Source organism: Impatiens glandulifera, chromosome 6 (assembly GCF_907164915.1).
Source record: "Impatiens glandulifera chromosome 6, dImpGla2.1, whole genome shotgun sequence".
Taxonomy (NCBI): domain Eukaryota; kingdom Viridiplantae; phylum Streptophyta; class Magnoliopsida; order Ericales; family Balsaminaceae; genus Impatiens; species Impatiens glandulifera.
In genome coordinates this window covers 8,451,756-8,474,315 of record NC_061867.1, presented here as the reverse complement: position 1 = coordinate 8,474,315, position 22,560 = coordinate 8,451,756, and the positions used below count along the sequence as shown (strand labels likewise).

General features: G+C 35.9%; 1 protein-coding gene across 1 annotated transcript; it reads right to left on the bottom strand.

Moving 5' to 3' along the window:
- Nucleotides 1-13,093: 13,093 nt before the first annotated feature.
- LOC124943074 (putative disease resistance protein RGA3) lies at nucleotides 13,094-20,567 on the bottom strand. The gene is made up of 3 exons (XM_047483636.1): nucleotides 16,814-20,567; nucleotides 16,612-16,681; nucleotides 13,094-13,208 (listed from the first exon to the last, which is right to left on the bottom strand). The coding sequence occupies exons 1-3, from the start codon at nucleotides 20,565-20,567 to the stop codon at nucleotides 13,094-13,096; spliced, it is 3,939 nt and encodes a 1,312-aa protein (XP_047339592.1).
- Between the last annotated feature and the right edge of the window lie 1,993 nt (nucleotides 20,568-22,560).

Here is a 22,560-nt window from a genome sequence, read left to right as displayed (position 1 = left end):
AACGTATTAAACGTGTCAAAAACGTGTTAAACGTGCCAAAAACGTGTTAAACGTGCCAAAAACGTTTTAAACATGTCAAAAACGTGTTAAACGTGTCAAAAATGTGTTAAACGTATCAAAGACGTGTTAAACATGTCAATGACGTGAAAAACGTGTTAAATGTGTCAAAAACGTGTTAAACGTGTCATGGACATGAAAAACGTGTTAAATGTGTCAAAACGTGTTAAACATGTTAAAAACGTGTTAAATGTGCCAAAAACGTGTTAAACATGTTAAAAACGTGAAAATCATGTTAAACGTGTCAAAACGTGTCAAAACGTGTTAAACGTGTCAAGGACGTGAAAAACGTGTTAGATGTGTCAAAAACGTGTTAAACGTGTCAAGGACGTGAAAAACGTGTTAAATGTGTCAAAACATATGAAACGTGTCAAAAACGTGTTAAACGTATCAAAAACGTGTTAAACGATTTAAAAACGTGAAAATCATATTAAACGTGTCAAAACGTATTAAACGTTTCAAGGACGTGAAAAACGTGTTAAATGTGTCAAAAATGTGTTAAACGTGCCAAAATATGAAAATATGTTAAACGTATGAAAAACGTGTTAAAAATGTGTTAAACGTGTTTAATGTGTGAAAAACGTATTAAACATGTCAAAAACGTGAAAAATGTGCTAACGTAGAATTACAATTCCGACCTAAAAAGATTGGAATTGAGAACTATCAAATTACACTATATTGAATTCTATTGGAATTCTAATTCCAATTCAAATTATTAATATTAAAGTGTCTAACAAACATAAGAATTGGAATTGGAATTGGACCCTCCAATTCTAATTCCAAAATTCCAGGGCTATCAAATAGCCCATAAATTAAATTATATACTCATTTTGATCTTAAGCTCAAATTTATTTATATTTAAAGTGAATTAAATATAAATTTATTACTAATATCAAAATAATTAAATAAAATTAAAACTAAATGAAATAAAATAAATATAAATGGTAGATAAAATAATATAATAAACTGTTTTAATTTTTATTTGATTAAATGTTCACTAACATTTTCTTTACTTTCTCAAATCAAATCATAATAAGCTCTGTCACAAGAAAAAATATCAATATGAAGTGATACATGCCTCCAAATATATCAAAATTAATAACATGATAAAAAAACAATTTTAAACATGTTGCCTTTGATAGTTTATGTCACGGCCACTTATGTTGGATGGAAAAATAAGTCCATAAAAGAGAAATATCTAGAAAGTTCTCTAGAACATTCTAGAAGTGTCCAGGTTTTGCCTTCCATGGAATTCTCTAGAATTCTCTAGGAAGTCCTTATTGTAAATATCTTTAAGATGTCTTTAGAATTCTCTAGGACTTGCTAAATGTAATTAAATATTAGAAGTCTCTAAAAAGACCTAGGATAAAGGAGAATGATCTCCTCCCATTTATATAAACAAGCCTTGGTCATTAAGCCAAGCACCAAGTAATTGAATACAAATCATATTCTCCAAGCTCTCACTCTCACTCTAAAGTTTCCTTATTGCACTTTCAAACAGGTTGACTAGTTAGCATTGTGGCAATACTAATCTAGGACCGCACGGGATCGAAGAAAATCAAGCATTCGAAAGTTAGCCCGTGACATTAAGCTCTTTGTTTTAGTAGAGTGAATTTCAATAGGTTGTTTTTCAGATGCTGGACATATGACTATGAACCACAATCCTATATGAATGTTTAATGAAATAAATGAGAACAAAGCTTTATTTGAGTAAATTAGGCTAAATCAATACTGTTTTGCTATATTTATTTTTAATAAGTTGAGTAAAAAAAAAGAAAAGAAATACAATTAGCCATCTCTAGGCATTGTAATTGAGACCTCATCCTTGTGGGAAATTTGATGAAATGGCCCCCATAACAGGGGAAATTCCAAAAAGGGCCCCCGCCTACTAAAGTTGGCAAAAAGGGCCCTTTTGCCCTGCGAAATGTCGGAAATACCCCTTCGGCGCCATTTCTTACGCTCAAAGACGCGAATTACCAATCACGCGATTTAATCTACATCGCGTGAGTTCATCACCGCGATTTAGATGAAACGCGTGATTGGTAATTCGCGTTTTTAAATGTACGCGATTTACCATGCACGCGATTTAATCTAAATCGCGGTGATGAACTCACGCGATTTATATTAAATCGCGTCCATGGTAAATCGCGTCTTTAGTCTTATATATTACTTTTCTGCCCTAATTTAATACAAAACCTCCCCGATTCTCCCTCCCACTCCGACTGCGGCCGACTTTCCATTCCCACATCCATCAAGATCATCGTTCCTCAACATCAGCGTTCCTCAACATCATTGTTCCTCAACATCATCGTTTCTCAACATCATCGGGATCCTTCCAACATCATCGTTCTTCAACATCATCAGGTCAGTTTAGGGCTTAAGGTTTAGACTTAGGTTTTGATGTATATTTACCGTTTATATTCATGGATATGGATGTATTTAGGGTTAAAGGATTGGTTTTTGATGTATATTATGTCGTTTCCTATGTATATCGAAGTATTTAGGTTTAGGGTTAGGTTTTGATGTATATTTACCGTTTATATTCATGGATATTGGTGTATTTAGGGTTAAAGGTTTGGTTTTGATGTATATTATGCCATTTCCTATGTATATCGAAGTATTTGGGTTTAGGGTTAGGTTTCGATGTATATTCTACCATTTATATGTATCTATTTAGGTTTAGGGTTTGGTTTTGATGTATATTATGCTGTTTATAATGGATATTGATGTATTTAGGTTTAGGGTTAGGTTTCGATGTATATTTTGCCATTTATATTGATAGATATTATAGTATTTATGTTTAGGGTTAGGTTTCGATGTATATTCTGCCATTTATATTCATGGATATTGTTGTATTTAGGGTTTAAGGTTTGGTTTTCCTATATATACTGATTGATTGTTGATTTTCAATTACATGAATATTGTATGGTTAGCTATTGATGTATATTCTGCTATTTATAATGATGGATATTGTAGTATTTAGATCAGGAGCTGCCGTTGTGGTTTTCTCAGTTCGTTCAACAAAATGGTATGTATTAAAATGGTTGTTAATAAAATTGTTTTCTCAGTTCGTTGAACTCCTTTTTTTTATAATATGCAGGCAACAAACACTGTTATGACCTTATGTCCCAATCAATTATCACCTGAAAATAATGTATGTTCTATTCTCTCTACTATGTCCATATTAACTAGTTTTGTATGTAATAACCATTATATTATTGTTTTACACAGTTGTTGATAGTTGAATTTGCTCGCACTTTTGGTGCAAGGGTGTCTCCGAAGTGGAGAGAAGATGTAACCCATGTTATTGCTTACACTGATCCCAATGGTGCATGCGGCCGAACTCAAAAAGTATTGAAGGCAATTCTGAATGGGAAATGGGTCCTTAATATTGATTGTGAGTCTCTGTTAACACGATTATTTTCATACATATGTCTGTTAAATTAATTTAAAAATTGCTTTGTTTAGGGATAAAATCATCATTGAAAACCCAAAACTGTGTTGATGAGGAACCTTATGAGGTTAAACATGATAATCATGGAGCCCAAGGTGGTCCTAAAAAAGGCAGACTTCTGTTGTTGAATAATGTGAGTTTGGTCTTATTCCTCCTATCTCTACTTTTTCTTATTTTGCATGATAACTGAAATTATCTTCTTTGTTGGTTTTTCAGCGGTCGAAACTGTTCGACGGTTACATTTTTATATTTATAGGTAATTTCAACACACTTTACAAACAGGATCTCATTGAGTTAATAGTTGCTGGAGGTGGTAGTATTAAAGAATCGGATAATCCAGATTATCCATTTGCTGAGCCAAGGGATGCGAAAACTATAATAGTATATTTCGAGATAGACAGCAGGTATCGACCAATTGAAAAGGATTTTGATGTTCTCCCCGACAATTGGCTTTTTGAGACAGCGGCTGCTATGTCACGCATATTGGATGAACATGTTGTTCCTCATACAAAGTTGCTTCAATCTGTTGCTGCTTGTGATTTGCAGCATTTGCTTACTTAATTTGGAGTTGTTTAGACTTAACGTTCTTCTATTTATGATTTATTTATGATATTTATGGTTTATAACAATACTTAATTTGGATATTTATGATTTATTGTGGTTTATATTACTGAATATTCTTCTATTTATGGTTTATTACTTATGTTAACAATAGCATAACTCATCCTCATAACTCACGCGTATTGTGTATAATCAAACAACAAGGAACAATGTTGTTATTCGCCACATAACTCAAACAACAAGGAACAAGGTTGAAAGGTTGTTATTCACGCATATTCGCCACATAACTCAAACAACAAGGAACAATGTTGATATTCACGTGTTTCATCTAAAACGCGTGAATAAACTCACGCGATTTAGATGAAACGCGTGAATGCATTTCACGTTAAAACGCGTGAGTTTATTCACGTGTTTTAGATGAAACACGTGAATAACAATTCACGTCTTTCATCGTATATATTATTTTCGTGCCCTAATTTATAACAAAACCACGAATCCTTAATTTCCCCTTCTCTCTTCTCTCGCTTTCGCCACTCCGACTCGACCCTCCCCTGAAGAACTCGACCACGAGCAGCAGCAGCGGACGACTACGACGACACCACGTTACCCTGAAGAACTCGACCACGAGCAGCAGCAGCTTACCCACTACTCTTCATTCTCAAAATGGGTATGTTTATTTAATATTGAGTTATTGTCTTATCGAGCAGCAGCAGCTTTGTTTTAGTTCTTAGAAAGTCTTATTGAGTTATTGTCTTGGAATTTGTTGATCAGTATGCTGTTTAAGTTCCACAGTTCTTATAGTTACAGGACCTTTTTGTTTAAGTTCCACAGTTCTTGAGTTATCTTGTTATTCTAGTATTAAGGTTTAGGGTTTGCATGCTGGCATAGTGTAGCTGATTTCACTCAATACTATCTTGTTATTCTAGTATTAAGGTTTAGGGTTTGCATGCTGGCATAGTGTAGCTGATTTCACTCAATACTATCTTGTTATTCTAGTATTGAGGTAGAGTTTACTGGTATGTTTCGTGGAGATACAATGTTCCAAGAATTAACCACAAGTTTGCTTCAATGGACCTATTGGATAGGGAGCTCTTATCCCATTAGATTCATTGAAGCAAACTTATGGTAAAAAGTTGCGGCATTGGATTTCCTGAAACTCTACGAGCAAACTCTCCTCGGTTATGGTACTGTTGTTGAACTTTTTTCAATTCTTGTGATGTTGTTGAACTGTTTTCAATTCTTGTGATGTTGTTGAACTGTTTTCAATTGCAGCTCAAGTACCTGTACTTCTTTACTTTGATGGAGAGTGGAAAACTACGGACGATCTTACTCATTTTTCTGCAAAGTCAAACAGCGGTATGATTGTTCCCCAAAATTCTACTTATGCCCAATTAGTTGATCAAATTTATTCTGCTACCGATGTTGACAAATCTAGATATGATTTATTGCTTCAAGCCAAGTATAATGCTCCTGGAATGATTGCCAAATTTTCTTATATAACTGATATAAAAAAAGATGTGGATGTGGAGTTCTTTTTACATGAAGCAGTTTCAGTCCACAACCGCACTCCATTGTGTGTATCCTTAGTAGAGAAGTCACTACCAACTCAAGAAAGTGTAGCTGTTCCAGAAATTGATGACCCCGACGTCTTCCCGATGCAGCGTGAGGTTTTCTTTGAAAATGACATTGAAGATGAACATTTGCGTCTGAATGTGGGGGGTGATACTGATGATGATTGGGTTCCTATTACCCAACCTAGTAGTTCTGATTGGGTTCCTAGTACCAATCCAAATCCAAGCGGTTCTTGGGTTCCTAGTACACAACAAAACAATGTTGTTGTTCGTACTCAACCAAGCTGCAGTGAATGGGTTGCTAGTAACATACCAAGTAGTGAAAATCCTTTACATGAGGCAGTAAGTACCGGAATCGGATTGGAAGTCAGTTCTTTGTTTGAGAATAAAAAAGAACTTCAGCTGAGGTTATATAAATATGCCATGACTAATCATTTTGAATTCAAAGTGTTGAAGTCAAAAAAAGAACTTTGGGTTGTGAAATGTTTGGATAAGAATTGCAAGTGGAGACTGCGTGCTGTCAGAGTAAATTCCTCGGAAATGTTTGAGATTCGTAAATTCGTAAAAGATCATACCTGTTCAATTGTGACGAGGCAAGAGAATCAAAGGCCAGCACCAGCATGGGTGTTTGGGGAATGCATGAAGAGCAAGTACATGGACCATCACCATGACCACATGCCCAAGAAAATAATGGAAGACATACAGACTACTTATGGAATAAAGTTGTCTTATAATAAGGCTTGGCGGTCTAGAGAAAAGGCCCTAATGGCGGTGCGAGGAACTGTAGAAGATTCTTACGGTAAATTGCCATCATACCTGTACATGTTGGAGAAGAACAATCCGGGTACCATAACAGACATCCAGACGGATGAGCACGGTCATTTCAGGTATATGTTCATGTCCTTAGGCTGCTCAATTAGGGGTTTCAAAAACTGTTGTCGTCCAGTATTGTGCGTCGATGCCAGTTTTCTTAAGCACAAGGTTGGAGGTCAGCTATTGGTGGCGATAGCATTAGATGCGAATGAACAACTCTATCCTGTTGCATTCGGCGTTGTTGATTCTGAAAATAACAACTCCTGGACTTATTTCATGCAAAAACTTAGAGATGCAATTGGATTGGTTGATGATCTCGTGTTTGTATCTGATAGACACCCAAGCATCGCCAATGCCTTGTGTGCTGTTTTTCCAGAAGCTGACCACGGTGCGTGCACATGTCATATCAAGATGAATATTATGGCCAAATTCAAAACCGATCACTGCCACGCCGAGTTTGGTTTGGCTTCTCAAGCATACACAATCTTGAAGTTTAATCAGCATTTTGACAAGATCAATGCTAAGGACCCTCGTATTGCTATGTATTTGGCAGATATTGGGTTTGAGAGATGGAGTCGTGCATTTTTTCCGGGTAAACGATACAATCAAATGACAAGTAATTACGCTGAGAGCTTCAATAGTCAAAGTAGGGAAGCTAGAAAGTATCCCATATCAATCTTAGCTGATTATTTAAGATTCACATTACAAGATTGGTTTAACAATCGAAGAGAAAAAGCTTCCAATCACAATGAACGTTTATCTTTTTATTATGAAAAGTTCTTACGTGATCAAGCTGAGAAGGCCAGATTATATAACGTTCATCCACTTAACCGTTTCGAGTTTTATGTCCATGACGGTGAATCTGATTATAAAGTTGACTTGAGAGGAATGAGTTGTAGTTGTAGGGTATTTGATGTATCTGGTCTTCCTTGCACTCATGCCCTGGCTGCTTCCCGTACCCATAGATTGGATGCCTATGAGTTCTGCTCAAGGTTTACTTTAGATTATTTGCTATTGAATTTATCTAACTAACTTTATTTCTCACATGTTCAATTGTTATGTTTCAGGTATTACTCAAGTGAAATGTGGGTCAATGCTTACGCGGAAACAATATATCCAGTTTGTCATGAAGAGTATTGGGATATTCCAGAACATATCAAGCAACGAGTGTGCCTTAAACCACCTGTTAAGGTTAAGAAAGGGCGTCCTCAAACAAAGCGTAGGTCATCCCAAGGTGAAATTCGTAAGGTGCCGAGAAGATGTAGCTCATGTGGTGGTCAGGGTCACAACAGGGCAACATGCAAATCAGTAATGCCTGCACCCTCTACTGCAAGAGCTGCAAGAGCATCATCATCTCAGCCGCCATCATCTCAGCCACAAACATGAATATTGTCTGTGCAATTTTGAATATTGTATACTGATTATTGTTGTTGGTTTTCGAATATTGTATGCTGATTGATTGTTGTTGGTTTTCGAATATTGTATGGTGATTGAAAGTTGTATACAGATATTTCCATACAGGTTGGCCATACAGTGAGTGACTCACGCATATATATTGCACAATGCTAATTCACGTGTATTGTAATATAATTCACGTGTATTGTAATATAATTCACGTGTATTGTAATATTACAATACACGTGAGTTATGAATCACGCGTATTACAATACACGTGAATTATATAATACACGTGAATACACGTGTTTATATAATTCACGTGAATTATATTACAATACACGTGAATTTTATGATACCTATTACAACCACGTGAATTATATAAACACGTGAATTTTATGATACCAATTACCACGTGAATTATATTACAATACACGTGAAATAATTCAGTGTTTACAAAACAATATACAACAATAATTTAGTGTTTACAAAACATGTTACAACAATAATTCAGTGTTTACAAAACAATATACAACAATAATTCAGTGTTTACAACTTTATGGCTCTAAAATCTGGTGGTACAACCTGACTGCCCACTTTTCTCTATATACTTGCATATTCTTTGATATGCAATTTTCTAGACCAAGTTTAGCAGTCAGGTACTCTAAATACATTAATACAAAAACGCCACAGTCCCCACTCCATTCTGCTTTTGGTACTTCAGGGTGTGGGATTCTCTGAAATCTAAAAGTTTCATTTATCATGTTAGGATACCTGGCCATTTCAACTTCAGACATTGCTATATGAAGGAAGGGCGGCAACATCTCACAAATGGCTTTCATGTATTTTCCGAATTCTTCATCATTGAAAATTGTCTGATCGCAATCATAAACATCAATTCTCCATTCTTGCAATCGAATAACACACAGTACCCAGTGTAGGTTGTTGAGGTTGAGGGGGAAGTAAATAACATCAACACTGCTCCAACCGGGCATATGTTTATCTTCTCTACCCCAGTAGTAGTGGTAAATGACTTGATCGAAAGTATGGCCTTCTGGTTTTTCTGGATCAACCGAGTCAGCAACAAAATCGTCATAGTATAAAGTAATCAAAGGGCCAAACTGGCAATCTAAGATGGTGAAATCCGCCGGGTACGACTTAGGGTAGGCGAATGCTCTTGCTCTTAGCAGACAAATTGCTGCATTCATCTCCACATCAGTTAGCCACTTATTTAACCTCAGAATTGTAGTGAAGAACTTAAGGTCTCCAGCACCATCAGGGAGTTGAACCTCTTTAAATTTAGCCCCTTTTGCAAATTCTTTCCTGAACTCTTTCCTCAGTTGCTCATTACAAGTCGACATAGGATCGACAACAATCGTCTTCTTTCTTGGCCGAGGGACGACGTAGGGACTAAGTACAGCTTTCGACGCCGTCCTCTTTCTCTTAAATAGGATGTGGGATGCATCTTCCAGTACCACCACATCCTCATCTATCCGCTTGTCCTCCTTCTTCTCTTCCTTCTTCTGCACAACGAAATGATCGTCCACCTTCTTCTGCACCACCCTCCTACCCCTCTGCACCCCCTTCCTACCCCTCTGCACCCCCTTTCTACCCCTCTGCACCCCCTTCCTACCCCTCTTCACAACGAAATCATCGTCCACCTACAAAGAAATCATTGAATTAGGCAACAAAAGTCTTCAATTAGTCCAAATGCAAGAATTGCATACCTCATCTTCATTATCCTCCACCTTCCTACCCCTCTGCACCCCCTTCCTACCCCTCTGCACAACGAAATCATCGTCCACCTACAAAGAAATCATTGAATTAGGCAACAAAAGCCCTTCAATTAGTCCAAATTCAAGAATTGTATACCTCATCGTCATTATCCTCCACCTTCTCTTCAACCTCCTCTTCCACATCCTCTTCCACCTTCTCTTCAACCTTCTCTTCAACCTCCTCTTCCACCTCCTCTTCCACCTTCTCTTCCACCTTCTCTTCAACATCATCTTCATTATCTTCCACCTGCTTCTCCACCTGCTTCTCCACCTGCTCCTCCACCTGCTCCTCCACCTGCTCCTCCACCTGCTCCTCCACCTTCTCCTCGATATTCAATTCCCCATCTTCAACTGTCTTCTCCATCTCCAACAACGGCCCATCCTACAAAAACCAGAAAAGCACTTCAATTAGTCCAAATGCAAGTAATAGGCAAAGTGCGCGAATTGCACTAAATGCAAGAAATGCATACCTCAGTATTCAATTCCCCATCTTGAACTGTCTTCTCCATCTCCAACAACGGCCCATCCTACAAAAACCAGAAAAGCACTTCAATTAGTCCAAATGCAAGTAATTGGCAAAGTGCGCGAATTGCACCAAATGCAAGAAATGCATACCTCAGTATTCAATTCCCCATCTTGAACTGTCTTCTCCATCTCCAACAACGGCCCATCCTACAAAAACCAGAAAAGCACTTCAATTAGTCCAAATGCAAGTAATAGGCAAAGTGCGCGAATTGCACCAAATGCAAGAAATGCATACCTCAGTATTCAATTCCCCATCTTGAACTGTCTTCTCAATTTACAAATTCCCAACATTCTCCATTTCCTACAAAAACCAGAAAAGCCCTTCAATTAGTCCAAATGCAAGAAATAGGAAAAGTGCGCGAATTGCACCAAATGCAAGAAATGCATACCTCAGTATTGTGTTCCCCATCTTGAACTGTCTTCTCCATTTCCAAATTCCCAACATTCTCCATTTCCTACAAAAACCAGAAAAGCCCTTCAATTAGTCCAAATGCAAGAAATAGGAAAAGTGCGCGAATTGCACCAAATGCAAGAAATGCATACCTCAGTATTGTGTTCCCCATCTTGAACTGTCTTCTCCATTTCCAAATTCCCAACATTCTCCATTTCCTACAAAAACCAGAAAAGCCCTTCAATTAGTCCAAAAGCAAGAAATAGGCAAAGTGCGCGAATTGCACCAAATGCAAGAAATGCATACCTCGAAATTTTTTTCCCCATCTTCAACTGTCTGCTCTTCATTTTCATTGTCCTCCCCAACAGTGGTTTTCTCCAAGAGCCCAACAATGTCTTTTTCCTGTCCATCCTACAATAAACAGAAAAGCCCTTCAATTAGTCCAAATGCAAGAATTAGGAAAAGTGCGCGAATTGCACCAAATGCAAGAAATGCATACCTCAGTATTTTTAACACCATCTTCAACTGTCTTCTCTTCATTTTCATTGTCCTCCTCAACATTATTTTTCTCCACAAGCCCAACATTGTCTTCCTTCTGTCCATCCTACAATAAACAGAAAAGCCTTCAATAAGTCGAAATGCAAGAAATGCACCAATTATACAAATGCAAGGAAATGCAAGAAATACATACCTCAACTTCATTATCCTCCACAAGCCCAACATTGTCTTTCTCCAAAATCAGCACATCATTGTCTTCCTCTTGTCCATCCTACAATAAACAGAAAAGCCTTCAATTAGTCGAAATGCAAGAAATGCACCAATTATCCAAATTCAAGGAAATACAAGAAATACATACCTCAACTTCATTCTCCTCCACAAGCACAACATTGTCTTTCTCCAAAATCACCACATCATTGTCCTCAGTGTTCACCTCAAAATCCCCCTCGTCCTTTTCTTCTTCATTCTCCTTCTTTTTCTCCCCTTGCTGTAGTTGCTTTAACATCCGTTTAATGAGAATTATGTCATCTCTCATTTCGGTTTTGATGAGACTTATTTCATTTCTCATTTCAGTTTTGAAGAGAGTCATTTCGTTTCTCATTACAGTTTTGAATTCATTTAGCTCCTTCGAAAGTTCATCCAATCTACATCTATCGTGGGGAGTTGTTGCTGTTGGAGTTGGGGGAGAGGATTCTTCGTCTTCGTCTTCTTCTTCTTCTTCGTCTTTTCTACTCGTGGCGCTCTCGACAGAATAAGAGCTGCTGGTGCTGGTGCTGGTGCTGGGGGTAGGGTTGCGGGTTCTTCTTCTTGTGGAAGGTTTGGCTTTGGCTGGAGTAATTTGTCTTTTCTTCCTCATGACAGTTTTTTTATGAGGAACTCCATCGTCAATATCTCCAAATTTCCTCTTTCTGCAGTCAAGATCAAAAAAGACATCATAAACATTACCTCCCATATCTTCAAAGTCATCCCCAGCATATAAGATCTTCTCTTCTTCAGACAATTCCATTTTCTTAACAATCGTGCCTTGCAGGGCAGTGTGAAGATCAGAGGCAGTGCTCTTCCTCTTTGATTTGTACTGTATTATTCTTGGGCAGACAGGCTCTTCAGTTTGAAGCGTCGTTTTAATTGCAAGATTGGGGACAAACGTTTGGATCACCTCATAAGTCCACACTTGTAAGGCTAGTGCGAACCCATATACGGTATAAGAAACATCGACATCTTTGTCTTTGTCTTTGTTCTTCTTCCCCGAGGCGGCATCCTTCTTCTGCAGATACAGCTTCCTGTAGCGATCAAGGTCTCTGGTCAAACCCTTCATGGTTGCTCTAAAGGCCACCTTTCCCCATGGAAAATTGAGGAAGGTGTCGATGTCATCGACCATGCTGAAGAGTTTCATATTTATTATCCTCCTCGGGTCAAGGGCAAAGAGATAATGGGAAACAAGGTATACCAGCCCCAATTTCAATGCATCTTCCCTATCAGAGCAGGACAGGAATTTTGAATGAAGGTCTCCTATTCTAATAAGTGGAATACGTTTAAAAATTTAAGAACCAAAGTTGGAGATTCTTCAACCTGGTTGAAAATTGTTTGCTCAGTAGGGAATCTCCCAAAATTGAGACCTGTAACCAATGCAAACTCCCTCATCCCGAAGCACAGCTCTTCTCCATTCACAAGGAACTTCATCTCCATAGAATTTGAGCTGGACTTCCTGAGGAGCATGTGGTGTATAATCATTCCTGAGAAACGCAGTAACGGGTTCCCTTTGAATAAGAATCTGAATTGGGTTTCCTCTACCCTTTCAGTTAGATTCATCTTGGCAAACTTGGCAGCAATATTTCCCATATTGGTTTTCCAGGATACCCTCCCAGCAAACTCGGGTATTGTAGTGGACTCCATCTACAAAACAAGGAAGAAGATGGGAATAAGCAAATCGAATTAACCATTGAGAAATGCTTGCAAATTTCTTAATAGATTAAGGTGCAGTAAAGGTGCAGTAATAAATTAAGGTGCAGTAATGGACAGTTCTAAAGACATTAAGCATATGATGTGTCATTTCTTAGATCAACAACTCATCCTGTCTCCTTGGCATTCTATTAAACGTAAAGCAGTAAAGCAGAATAAGAACAGACGAAAATGAAGCAGTAAAGCAACAAAACAGATAAACCCTAAGCCTACACAGTCAAAGAAAACACAGAAATACCATTTCTTCACAAGAACATAACAAACACGGAAATGTCATTTCTTAAACGAGAAATGAATGAATAAGCGTGAAATGCATGCATGCAGAATAAGAACATTCATACAATACTCGTCATATACACACTAAAAGCATTTACACACATCAACGAAACGAGAACCAAACCCTAAACCCTAAATACATCAATATAAATCAATATAGACGGCATAATACACTTCTAAACCCTAAACCCTAACACTGAAAGCCCTAAACTTACCGGAATATGTCGAATAGACGGCGGAAAAAGACGATGATGTCGAATAGAGTGGAAAGTCGATGACGTTGAACGAGGAACGATGTTGAGTGAACGATGATCTTGATCGATGTTGAAGGAAGTCGGCAGTTGAGAAGACGTGGTTTTGGAAGTCGGAGTGGGAGGGAGAATCGGGGTGGTTTTGTTTAAAATTAGGGCCGAAAAATTATATATACGACTAAAGACGCGATTTACCATGGACGCGATTTAATCTGAATCGCGTGAGTTCATCACCGCGATTTAGATTAAATCGCGTGCATGGTAAATCGCGTACATTTAAAAACGCGAATTACCAATCACGCGTTTCATCTAAATCGCGGTGATGAACTCACGCGATTTAGATTAAATCGCGTGATTGGTAATTCGCGTCTTTGAGCGTAAGAAATGGCGCCGAAGGGGTATTTCCGACATTTCGCAGGGCAAAAGGGCCCTTTTTGCCAACTTTAGTATGCGGGGGCCCTTTTTGGAATTTCCCCTGTTATGGGGGCCATTACATCAAATTTCCCCATCATCCTTGTAGGCCATCCTTGTGATAGGCAATTCCTATGTGTCAGATCAGAAGTCCAGCCCATATCCTGCATTGTCAATCTGACCCATGATTTAAACCCGACCCATTGGGTTAGAACCCGTTTGTTTTCAGTAAATTATTTGTTTGAACCATTTTAAGGCAATGAATACATTTTACAAAATAAAAAAAAAAACAAATAATAAAAATTGGTTAAATAAATATCTTCCAACAAAAATAAAAAATGATTTCATTATGTCTTGTTTGGATTATATTTTATTTTTCTAACTTTAATTTTTACTTATTATTGAGATCTCACCTACATTTATTTATCTCAATTTTACCTATTTATTTTCTCGTACCATGACGACAACTTAAACGCATGCCCTATATACGGATTGTTACAAGTCTTTAATTGTATGATTATGTTTGGATTTATCCATTGACGCATGTACTAGGGTGTATTAAATAAGCAAAATGTAAAATAAATATTTTGTACAAATGACCAAGAGTTTATAATAGAGACCATTATTTGATGGGCATAAGAGAAATAGTGGTGTTGTTGTCATTTCTCGTGTGTAATCAATCCCCGAACCTTTATCGAAATCTCTTTTATTCACGTTCGAGAATGCACACAATTTTCTTTTCCCGATTTCTTAAAGATAAAATTGGGTGGCGACTCTAAAAAGTCAAAGATGGTCTAATCGATACCATTTTAAATTTTATTTCGATTCCTCACATCATTTCATACGAGATGACTTTTAAGTCATACTCTCGTTTTGTTTTACGAGGTTCGAGAGGAAGGTAAACCACATGATTTAATGAAATCGACATTAAATTATACTCTAGTTTAGTCTATCATTTTGGTTTCTCATCGCAATCGGGATTCGAGAGGAAGGTAAGTTACGAGGAGAAAACTATTGTGTCGAATAAACGTTTCAAGAGGTCGACCGTTTTGAAGATGGTTGAGGCTGAATTTCATAAATTGATGCTAGGATTCTGAACTTGAAAAGATTTACGTGTTAATATGTTTCTGCATAGAGCAGCAGGTTTTTGAAGTTGTAATATTTATGTAAATATTTGCATCCATCCTCGATAGTCATGCACTTTGGTTACAATTAGAACCTGAAACTCTGTTCTTTACATTTTAATATCAACAATTCTATTATCAGAGTCTTGTTATTTTAAAGTTCAAATATTTAGTGGTTTGTCAGCATAATCAACAAGTTTATTACACTGTTCTAACAATAGTTATCATCAATTCATAGCTACCAAAGAAGTATAAAACAATGAGATGAAAACGCTGAGAGTAGCCAAAGGAGAAAACAGAGGACTAACAATGAGATGAAAACGGAATGATATTGCCTACTCAGCTTTTACTCTTCAATATTTCCAAATTTGCTTTCTTGATTTGAATTGGAGTTTGCTTGATGTTTACTTGAAAACTTTTTATTTTATTTTGGGAAAAAACTTATTTTATGTTAAAAGTGAATTATTTGAATTAAGAGAGTGCATTATATGGGTTTTTTTGTCTGTGTTTTGAACTACACAATAGATAGCTAAGAATCAGCATCGGACACTAAATATATTACATTTAAATATAAATAATTGTGCAGCTCAAAGGATTAGTGTCACGTGAAAATGATTCTTTCTCATTACATGTCGATCGACACTCCCTCCAGACTACCATTTACTGATTATCACTTTCCTGTGACTCCTTCCTGAAATTGTCACCAGCGACGTCATGTCAGACTCTTCTAATTGTTAATAAAAGATGCAATTAATCGATGAATATCTTTATACGTACAGTACCTTCTAATTGACTCTTCTTCTTCTATTCCTCGTTTATGATATCTACATCAAATTTTGTGTACAAGCCTTTAACGAACTATTTGTTTAGTTGCATTTAAGGTTCTCCCCCCTTCGAGTTCTTGCTTCAGTGTTTCAACCCTTTTCCAACATATCCATGTTCTCCTGTTAGTTTTGATAATACATACATACATACATACTATATTACGAAAACAACAAATAAGATGAAAACAAGTTGATTGAATATTGAAGAATCATTCACCTTCTGAAGCAATTCCAGCCTCTTTTACAAGTAGTTATTTGCACCATTTTCCTACATCATCCTCTTTTTAATCTGCAAAAACATGAATAGTAATGAGCATCGATTCAGCTTGAACTAGTAATGGATGATATGTTTAACTAATAACCTAACAAGCAATGGGAATGAGATAATCAAATGAACAGAAGAATTGAGAAGATTAATTCTTACACTATTTAATTCCTTAATGCACATAGAAGATTAAAAATAAAATCATAGAAACAGAGCTGCTCTACATACCAAATTTGGTTATGTGGCCAGTAAGCTCCGCTCTCTTCGTGTTTGTTTTCCAATAGATTATCTATCTAATCTCAACTTCAAGTAAACAAGAATTAAAAAACCAATAGGATAATGCTTCCAACTCTATATACCATTTAAACAAACAAACAAATAAACAATTGAAAGTCACAATCAAATTGATCTTATAATGATGAAACTAAAGCATGAACAGAGAAAGAGGAGAAGAAACATACATTGCAGTAACAGTAATGTAAGCAGCTGGAGAATATCCATGTCTCTTTAATCTGCATAATAGCCTACTGACTGCGAAAAGCAATGACATGTTCAATTTGAAAACACAGATTATAAATCGACTTGATCGTGGCCGTTATGAAGATTATTGTAAGCAATGTACGTACCTCCTTATTGAGTCTTCTACTCCTTTAGGATACGTACAGTACCTTCTAATTGACTCTTCCAATAGATTATCTACTTTGTAGAATTCAAGTCTGGTTCGAAGGGAACGCAGGAATGCAATAAAATTGTCCGCTTCTTCTGAAGGCACCAATTTCTGTAGTGAATTATTATTAATATTGAGGTTTCCAAATTCCTCAACTGATATTATCAACTCCGGACATTCCCAGATAACCAATGCCGTGAGAGAGTTGATGAAGCCACTAATCTTTGATGTCTCTTGCTTCATCATTCCCTCCTCAAACAAACGCCTTAACTTCATGCATATCTGGATAGTCAGAAATTGAAGAGATTGGAAAGTTGAGCGTCCTCCTCCTCCTATTTGTGCTACATTATTATTATTGTCCGCAAACATTAATGCCATATAACCAGCTCCAAATAAAACACTTCTTTCTTCCATATTATAAAGAGAGAGATGAGTGAGAGCACTAAGATTTGAGATGCTATATAACAACTCATCTGAACATTCACCTCTAAGAGTTACATCTTTGAGTAATTTGAGATGCGGTGGCAAGGCCCCTAGCTTTGGGCAATTAACTATGGTCAGACTGCATAGATTATGGAATGCTCCGGCACTAGGAATAGTAGGAGACACCAATTCCCTCAAATTTTTCATGCCCCCAATAGTAAGGCTCTTTAGCAAAGGGAATAACACTACTTCAATTCCATTCATGTTGTTATTGTTGACGGTGAATATGTGCTCCACATCATTATTCAATCTATCAAGTCTGAGATCAGTGAGAGTACCATTAAGATTCGAGATACTATATAACAACTCATCCGAACATTCACCCCAAACAGTTACATATTTGAGTGATTTGAGATGCGGTGGCAAAGCCCCTAGCTTCGGGCAATACTCTATGTGCAGCTTGCATAGATTAGGGAATGCTTCGGCACTAGGAATAGTAGAAGACGCCAATTCCCTCAAATTCTTCATGCCACCAATCTTAAGTAGCTTTAGCAAAGGGAATAACACTACTTCAATTCCATTCATGTTGTTGTTCACTAGATGCTCCACATCATTATTCAATTCATTAAGACTCAGATGAGTGAGAGTACCATTAAGATTACAGATGCTGTATAACAATTCATCCGAACATTCACCTTCAACTCTTACATCTTTGAGTGCTTTGAGATGAGGTGGCAAGGCCCCTAACTTTGGGCAATATTGTATATCAATCTTGCATAGATTAGGGAATGCTCCAGTACTCCAACAGCTATGTGACACCAATTCCCTTAAATTCTTCATGTAAGAAATATCTAAATACTCTAACAAAGGGAATAGTACTATCATTTCATTGTCAACGCTGCTACTAGCAATAGTACTAAGCTCAAGGCGTGTTAGGGAAGGATATGATTTTCCCACCCATTTAGGAAGATTCACACCTCTGTAACCAATCATTTTCAATTTCTTTAGCCTTGCAGTTGAAACCTCTAGAGCTTCACCAATTTTCTCATCTCTAATTCTCGTGCTCACATTATCATCATCTTCAATGATAGATCTCCATTCCAACTTCAATTCATTGATACTCGTCTTTTTAGCCATACTTATCCCTCTTTCCATAGATGCATCACTAACTCTTCCAAGCTTCTTAATTGTCAATGATCCGCCGATATCCAATTCTTTTAATTCATCTAGTTGGCAGTCTCTCTCATTCTTGCTTATCACAAACAAGCTAAACGTCTTCAGATGTTTCAATTGCCCCATCCCTCTAGGCATATATTTTAATTTATAACAACCCTTCAAATAAAGATGTCGTAGGCTAATAAGGTCTTTCGTATTTCTGGGCAAACTTTCAAGCTTAGAACACTCATTGAGTTTCAAAGTCTGTAAGTTCAAGAAATCACATATACTATCCGGCAATGTTGTTATCTGATGATTACCGGAAATGTCTAAGTATCTAAGATGTTTTATATTTCCCAAGTAATGCAAATGTTTATCCAAATCCTGATACTTATTATATTCAAACAGGTAATTTACAACCGGCATATCACAGTTTAGTTCAAGGACACGTAAAGCCGGAAATTCCTTTAAGACACTCAAAAAAGTTTTCTTTGCATCAACATCTTTGCCATTCAGCATTAGTGATTGCAACCCTCCAATTTTCTTGAAAGACCGAACTGATTTTTTGACAAATTTATCAACCATTACCGTTAGATGACGGATTTCTCGTTTTAAACCATCACTTGAGTTATAAGCATCCAACGTATAGCATTCATCTTTCATAACGGATTGGGCAAGATCGTGCATAAGATCGTGCATCTTACAAGTTTCATAAGTTCCATATTGATCTGATTTCTCGTCTTGAAAAAAGGATCTCCAGCATAACTCTTTCCAAATTTCATTCCCAGTATCTTCCATTTCTTGGTTTTTAACTGTAGGAATTAAACCATGCGCCATCCACAATTGGATTAATCTCTCCTTTTCAATTTTAGAATCCTTGGGAAATATAGCACAAAACACAAAGCATCTTCTCAAATAATAAGGGAGGTCATAGTAACTCAACCTTAGAATGGGCATGAGATCAGATTCTCCATTTTGAGATATATCCCATACCTCATTATCTCTTATTTTGCACCATTTATTTATATTACTTTTGAAGCCTAATTGACTTCCCAATGTTTTGGCAACTAAGGGAACACCCTTACATTTTTTAGCTATTTCTTTTCCAATATCAACAAAGTTTGGAGTTTTTGGTGTTCCACACATAAATGCACGCCCTTCAAAGAGTAGCCAGCAATCCTCGTCAGAGAGCAATGATATCTGAAAATGTTCAATCGTTTCCATGATTTTTGCTACGTTTTTTTTTCGTGTCGTGGTAAGGACGAACGCACCATTTGATCCACAATCCAAGATAGATCTTAATTGGTCCCATGCCTCAACATTTTCATTCCAAACATCATCCAACACAATCAAATATCTTTTCCCGCTCAATTTTTCTCTAACTTTTTTCTGCAATTCTTCTAAGCGTGCTTCCGCCTTTTCTTCTAAGATGGCTTTCATCACCAATTGAATATCAAATTCATCAGAAACACAAACCCAGATCTTGGTTTTAAAATGGTTAGTAATCTCCTTGTCGTTGAAGACCGTCTGGGCTAATGTTGTTTTACCGAGACCCCCAATTCCAACAATTGGCAGAATAGATAGTTTTTTATCAGCACAATCACCAGATGTATTATTGACCAGAATATCAATAATCTTTTTCTTCTCCATTTCTCTCCCATATACTTGATTACAACTAGAAAGAGACATGGTTTCACGCCAACGACTAGTAAACTTAACTATTTTTGAGTCAGGAATAGATTCACTCAAACGTAACGCTTGGCGCTCTGAAGAAAATTGGTCAAGCTTCTCTTGAACATCCTTAATTTTGTGACCAAATTTTAGACGTGTCCAAGTACTGATAAAAGGATGGGTTATTGAGTTGGTTACCTTGATCCGGGTTGAAGAGGAGGCATTACGCCTTTTGACTTGAAGACGAAGATCTTGAAAGGTGCACTCATCCATGATGTCTCGAACCTCATACGCTGCATCTTTGAGCTTCCGCAACCAATCTTCCGTTTGTTTGTCCTTGTCCTTCTTTCTTTCTGCATCCTCAAGAACGGCACTAATAGAAGATAGTGTGCTCGATAGCTTTTGAACCTCCTTCTTAAAATTCCAAACCAACGAGAATTCATCCTTAATCAGAGGTGCCAAGTTTGAAAGCAATCCACTGATTAGAGCTGCTTCAGCCATGGTGGTTTCTCTCTCGATGATCAATCTGATGAATAAACTTCTCACAAATGTTATCTTGGGTCAACTGAAGAACAATCATTGAAATTAATCACATACAAAATAGACTTTCCTTTCCGTGTGGACCATACAATAATATTATTTTATATTTGATTGTGTCAAATTGTCTTATTTTAATGTACAAGTTTTGACATTTCAACTTATATGTAATGATTATCTAATTAAAAAGTGGCATCTAATATAAATTAGGACACCCTACAAAACATAAATGAAATTAATAAATGTTTAAATTAACTTTAAAAAAATAACATTATATTGTAAACTGGTCATATACTTATTTTTTCTTTTCTTTTTTCTTTTTCGTATTAGAAATTCAGGAGCATCTATTTGTTCACTATTCCAAATTTAATTAGGTATACCATGTCCATCAATATTACATTAGTTTTTTCAATAATATTAGTTTTCACACTATATTTATGTTTAGCTCAATTTGTCCACTAAACTTGTGTAATTGTCTCAAATAACTTATTTTCACAAAAAAAATATTTCACAATCATATATTAAATTCATCTTTTATTAATTGTCTGATTTTTTTACCTTGATAGTATCTAACCAAATAAGAAATTACAGCTTACATAACAATAAATGAATATAAGTTACTCGTAAGAACCAAATAAATACGAATGTTATAATACATTTGTAATTGATGTTACAACATTTTTGAGCGACTTACAACGCCATGTTACTAATATGTAGTGAATTGGGGCATCAAATTTCAATGTATTTTAAGGACCAAATTTGCAATTAGTATGATTAGCCATTTCACAATCAAATCATTTTCAATTTTTAATCTCATGATAACGTTTGAATATTTTCATTAAATTGATAATGTTTATTTGTTAGAGAGAAATTATTAATATTGTTCTGGAATGAAACACATCAATCAAACACCTCATTTTATTTTTTTTTCCTATTCTTGAGTACAAAAATCATTTACCAAACATACATATAAGGAAGTGATTTTAACTTTTTATTTTTTAACTTATTTATAAAGAAGACTAGCATAACAATTTACTTTCATAATTAATCTTTTGTTAGATTATGATATTTTAAATGAAAATTATATAGATATATTACCTTTTAATAGCCAGTCCACTTTCTTAATATTAAATTATCCGTTGTCCCATTTTATCCACTCTGTTAGTAAGGGTGAATATTAACCATAAGTTTATGAGTTTAAGTCCGTCAGGCGTTGTCCCATTTTTTATTTTATTTTTAATATTGAACTATTTACCTAATATTAATTATATTGATGCATATACTTTAGAAAATAGAAACGTACAATGAAATAGTAAAAGAATGGGGTCTTTTGAGAGCAAATGGGAATTTTCTAAGAATTCTTGTTGCTAATTGGCTGGGCAGAATGATAATGTTAAATTATTATTTTCATATACAAGTTTTGATATTTCAACTTATGTAATGATTAAAAAATAAAAAAGTGACATCTAATATAAATTAGGACATCCTACCGAACATATATTGAAATTAATCACATACAAAATGGACCACACTTTCCATTACGTGTGGACCATACAATAATATTATTTTATATTTTATTGTGTCAAATTGTCTTATTTTTATGTACAAGTTTTGACATTTCAACTTATATGTAATGATCCTCTTATTAAAAACATCTAATATAAATTAGGACACCCTACAAAACATAAATGAAATTAGGAAATGTTTAAATTAACTTAAAAAAATAACACTATATTGTAAACTGGTCAAATACTTATTTTACCTTTTTCTTTTTCATATTAGAAATTTAGGAGGAGTCTCTTTATTGACTATTCCAAATTTAATTAGGTATACCCTATCCATCAATAAGACATTCATTTTTTCAATAATATTAGTTTTCACAATCCATTTATGTTTAACCCAATTTGTTCACTAAAATTGTGTAATTGTCTCAAATAACTAATTATTTTCACAAAGA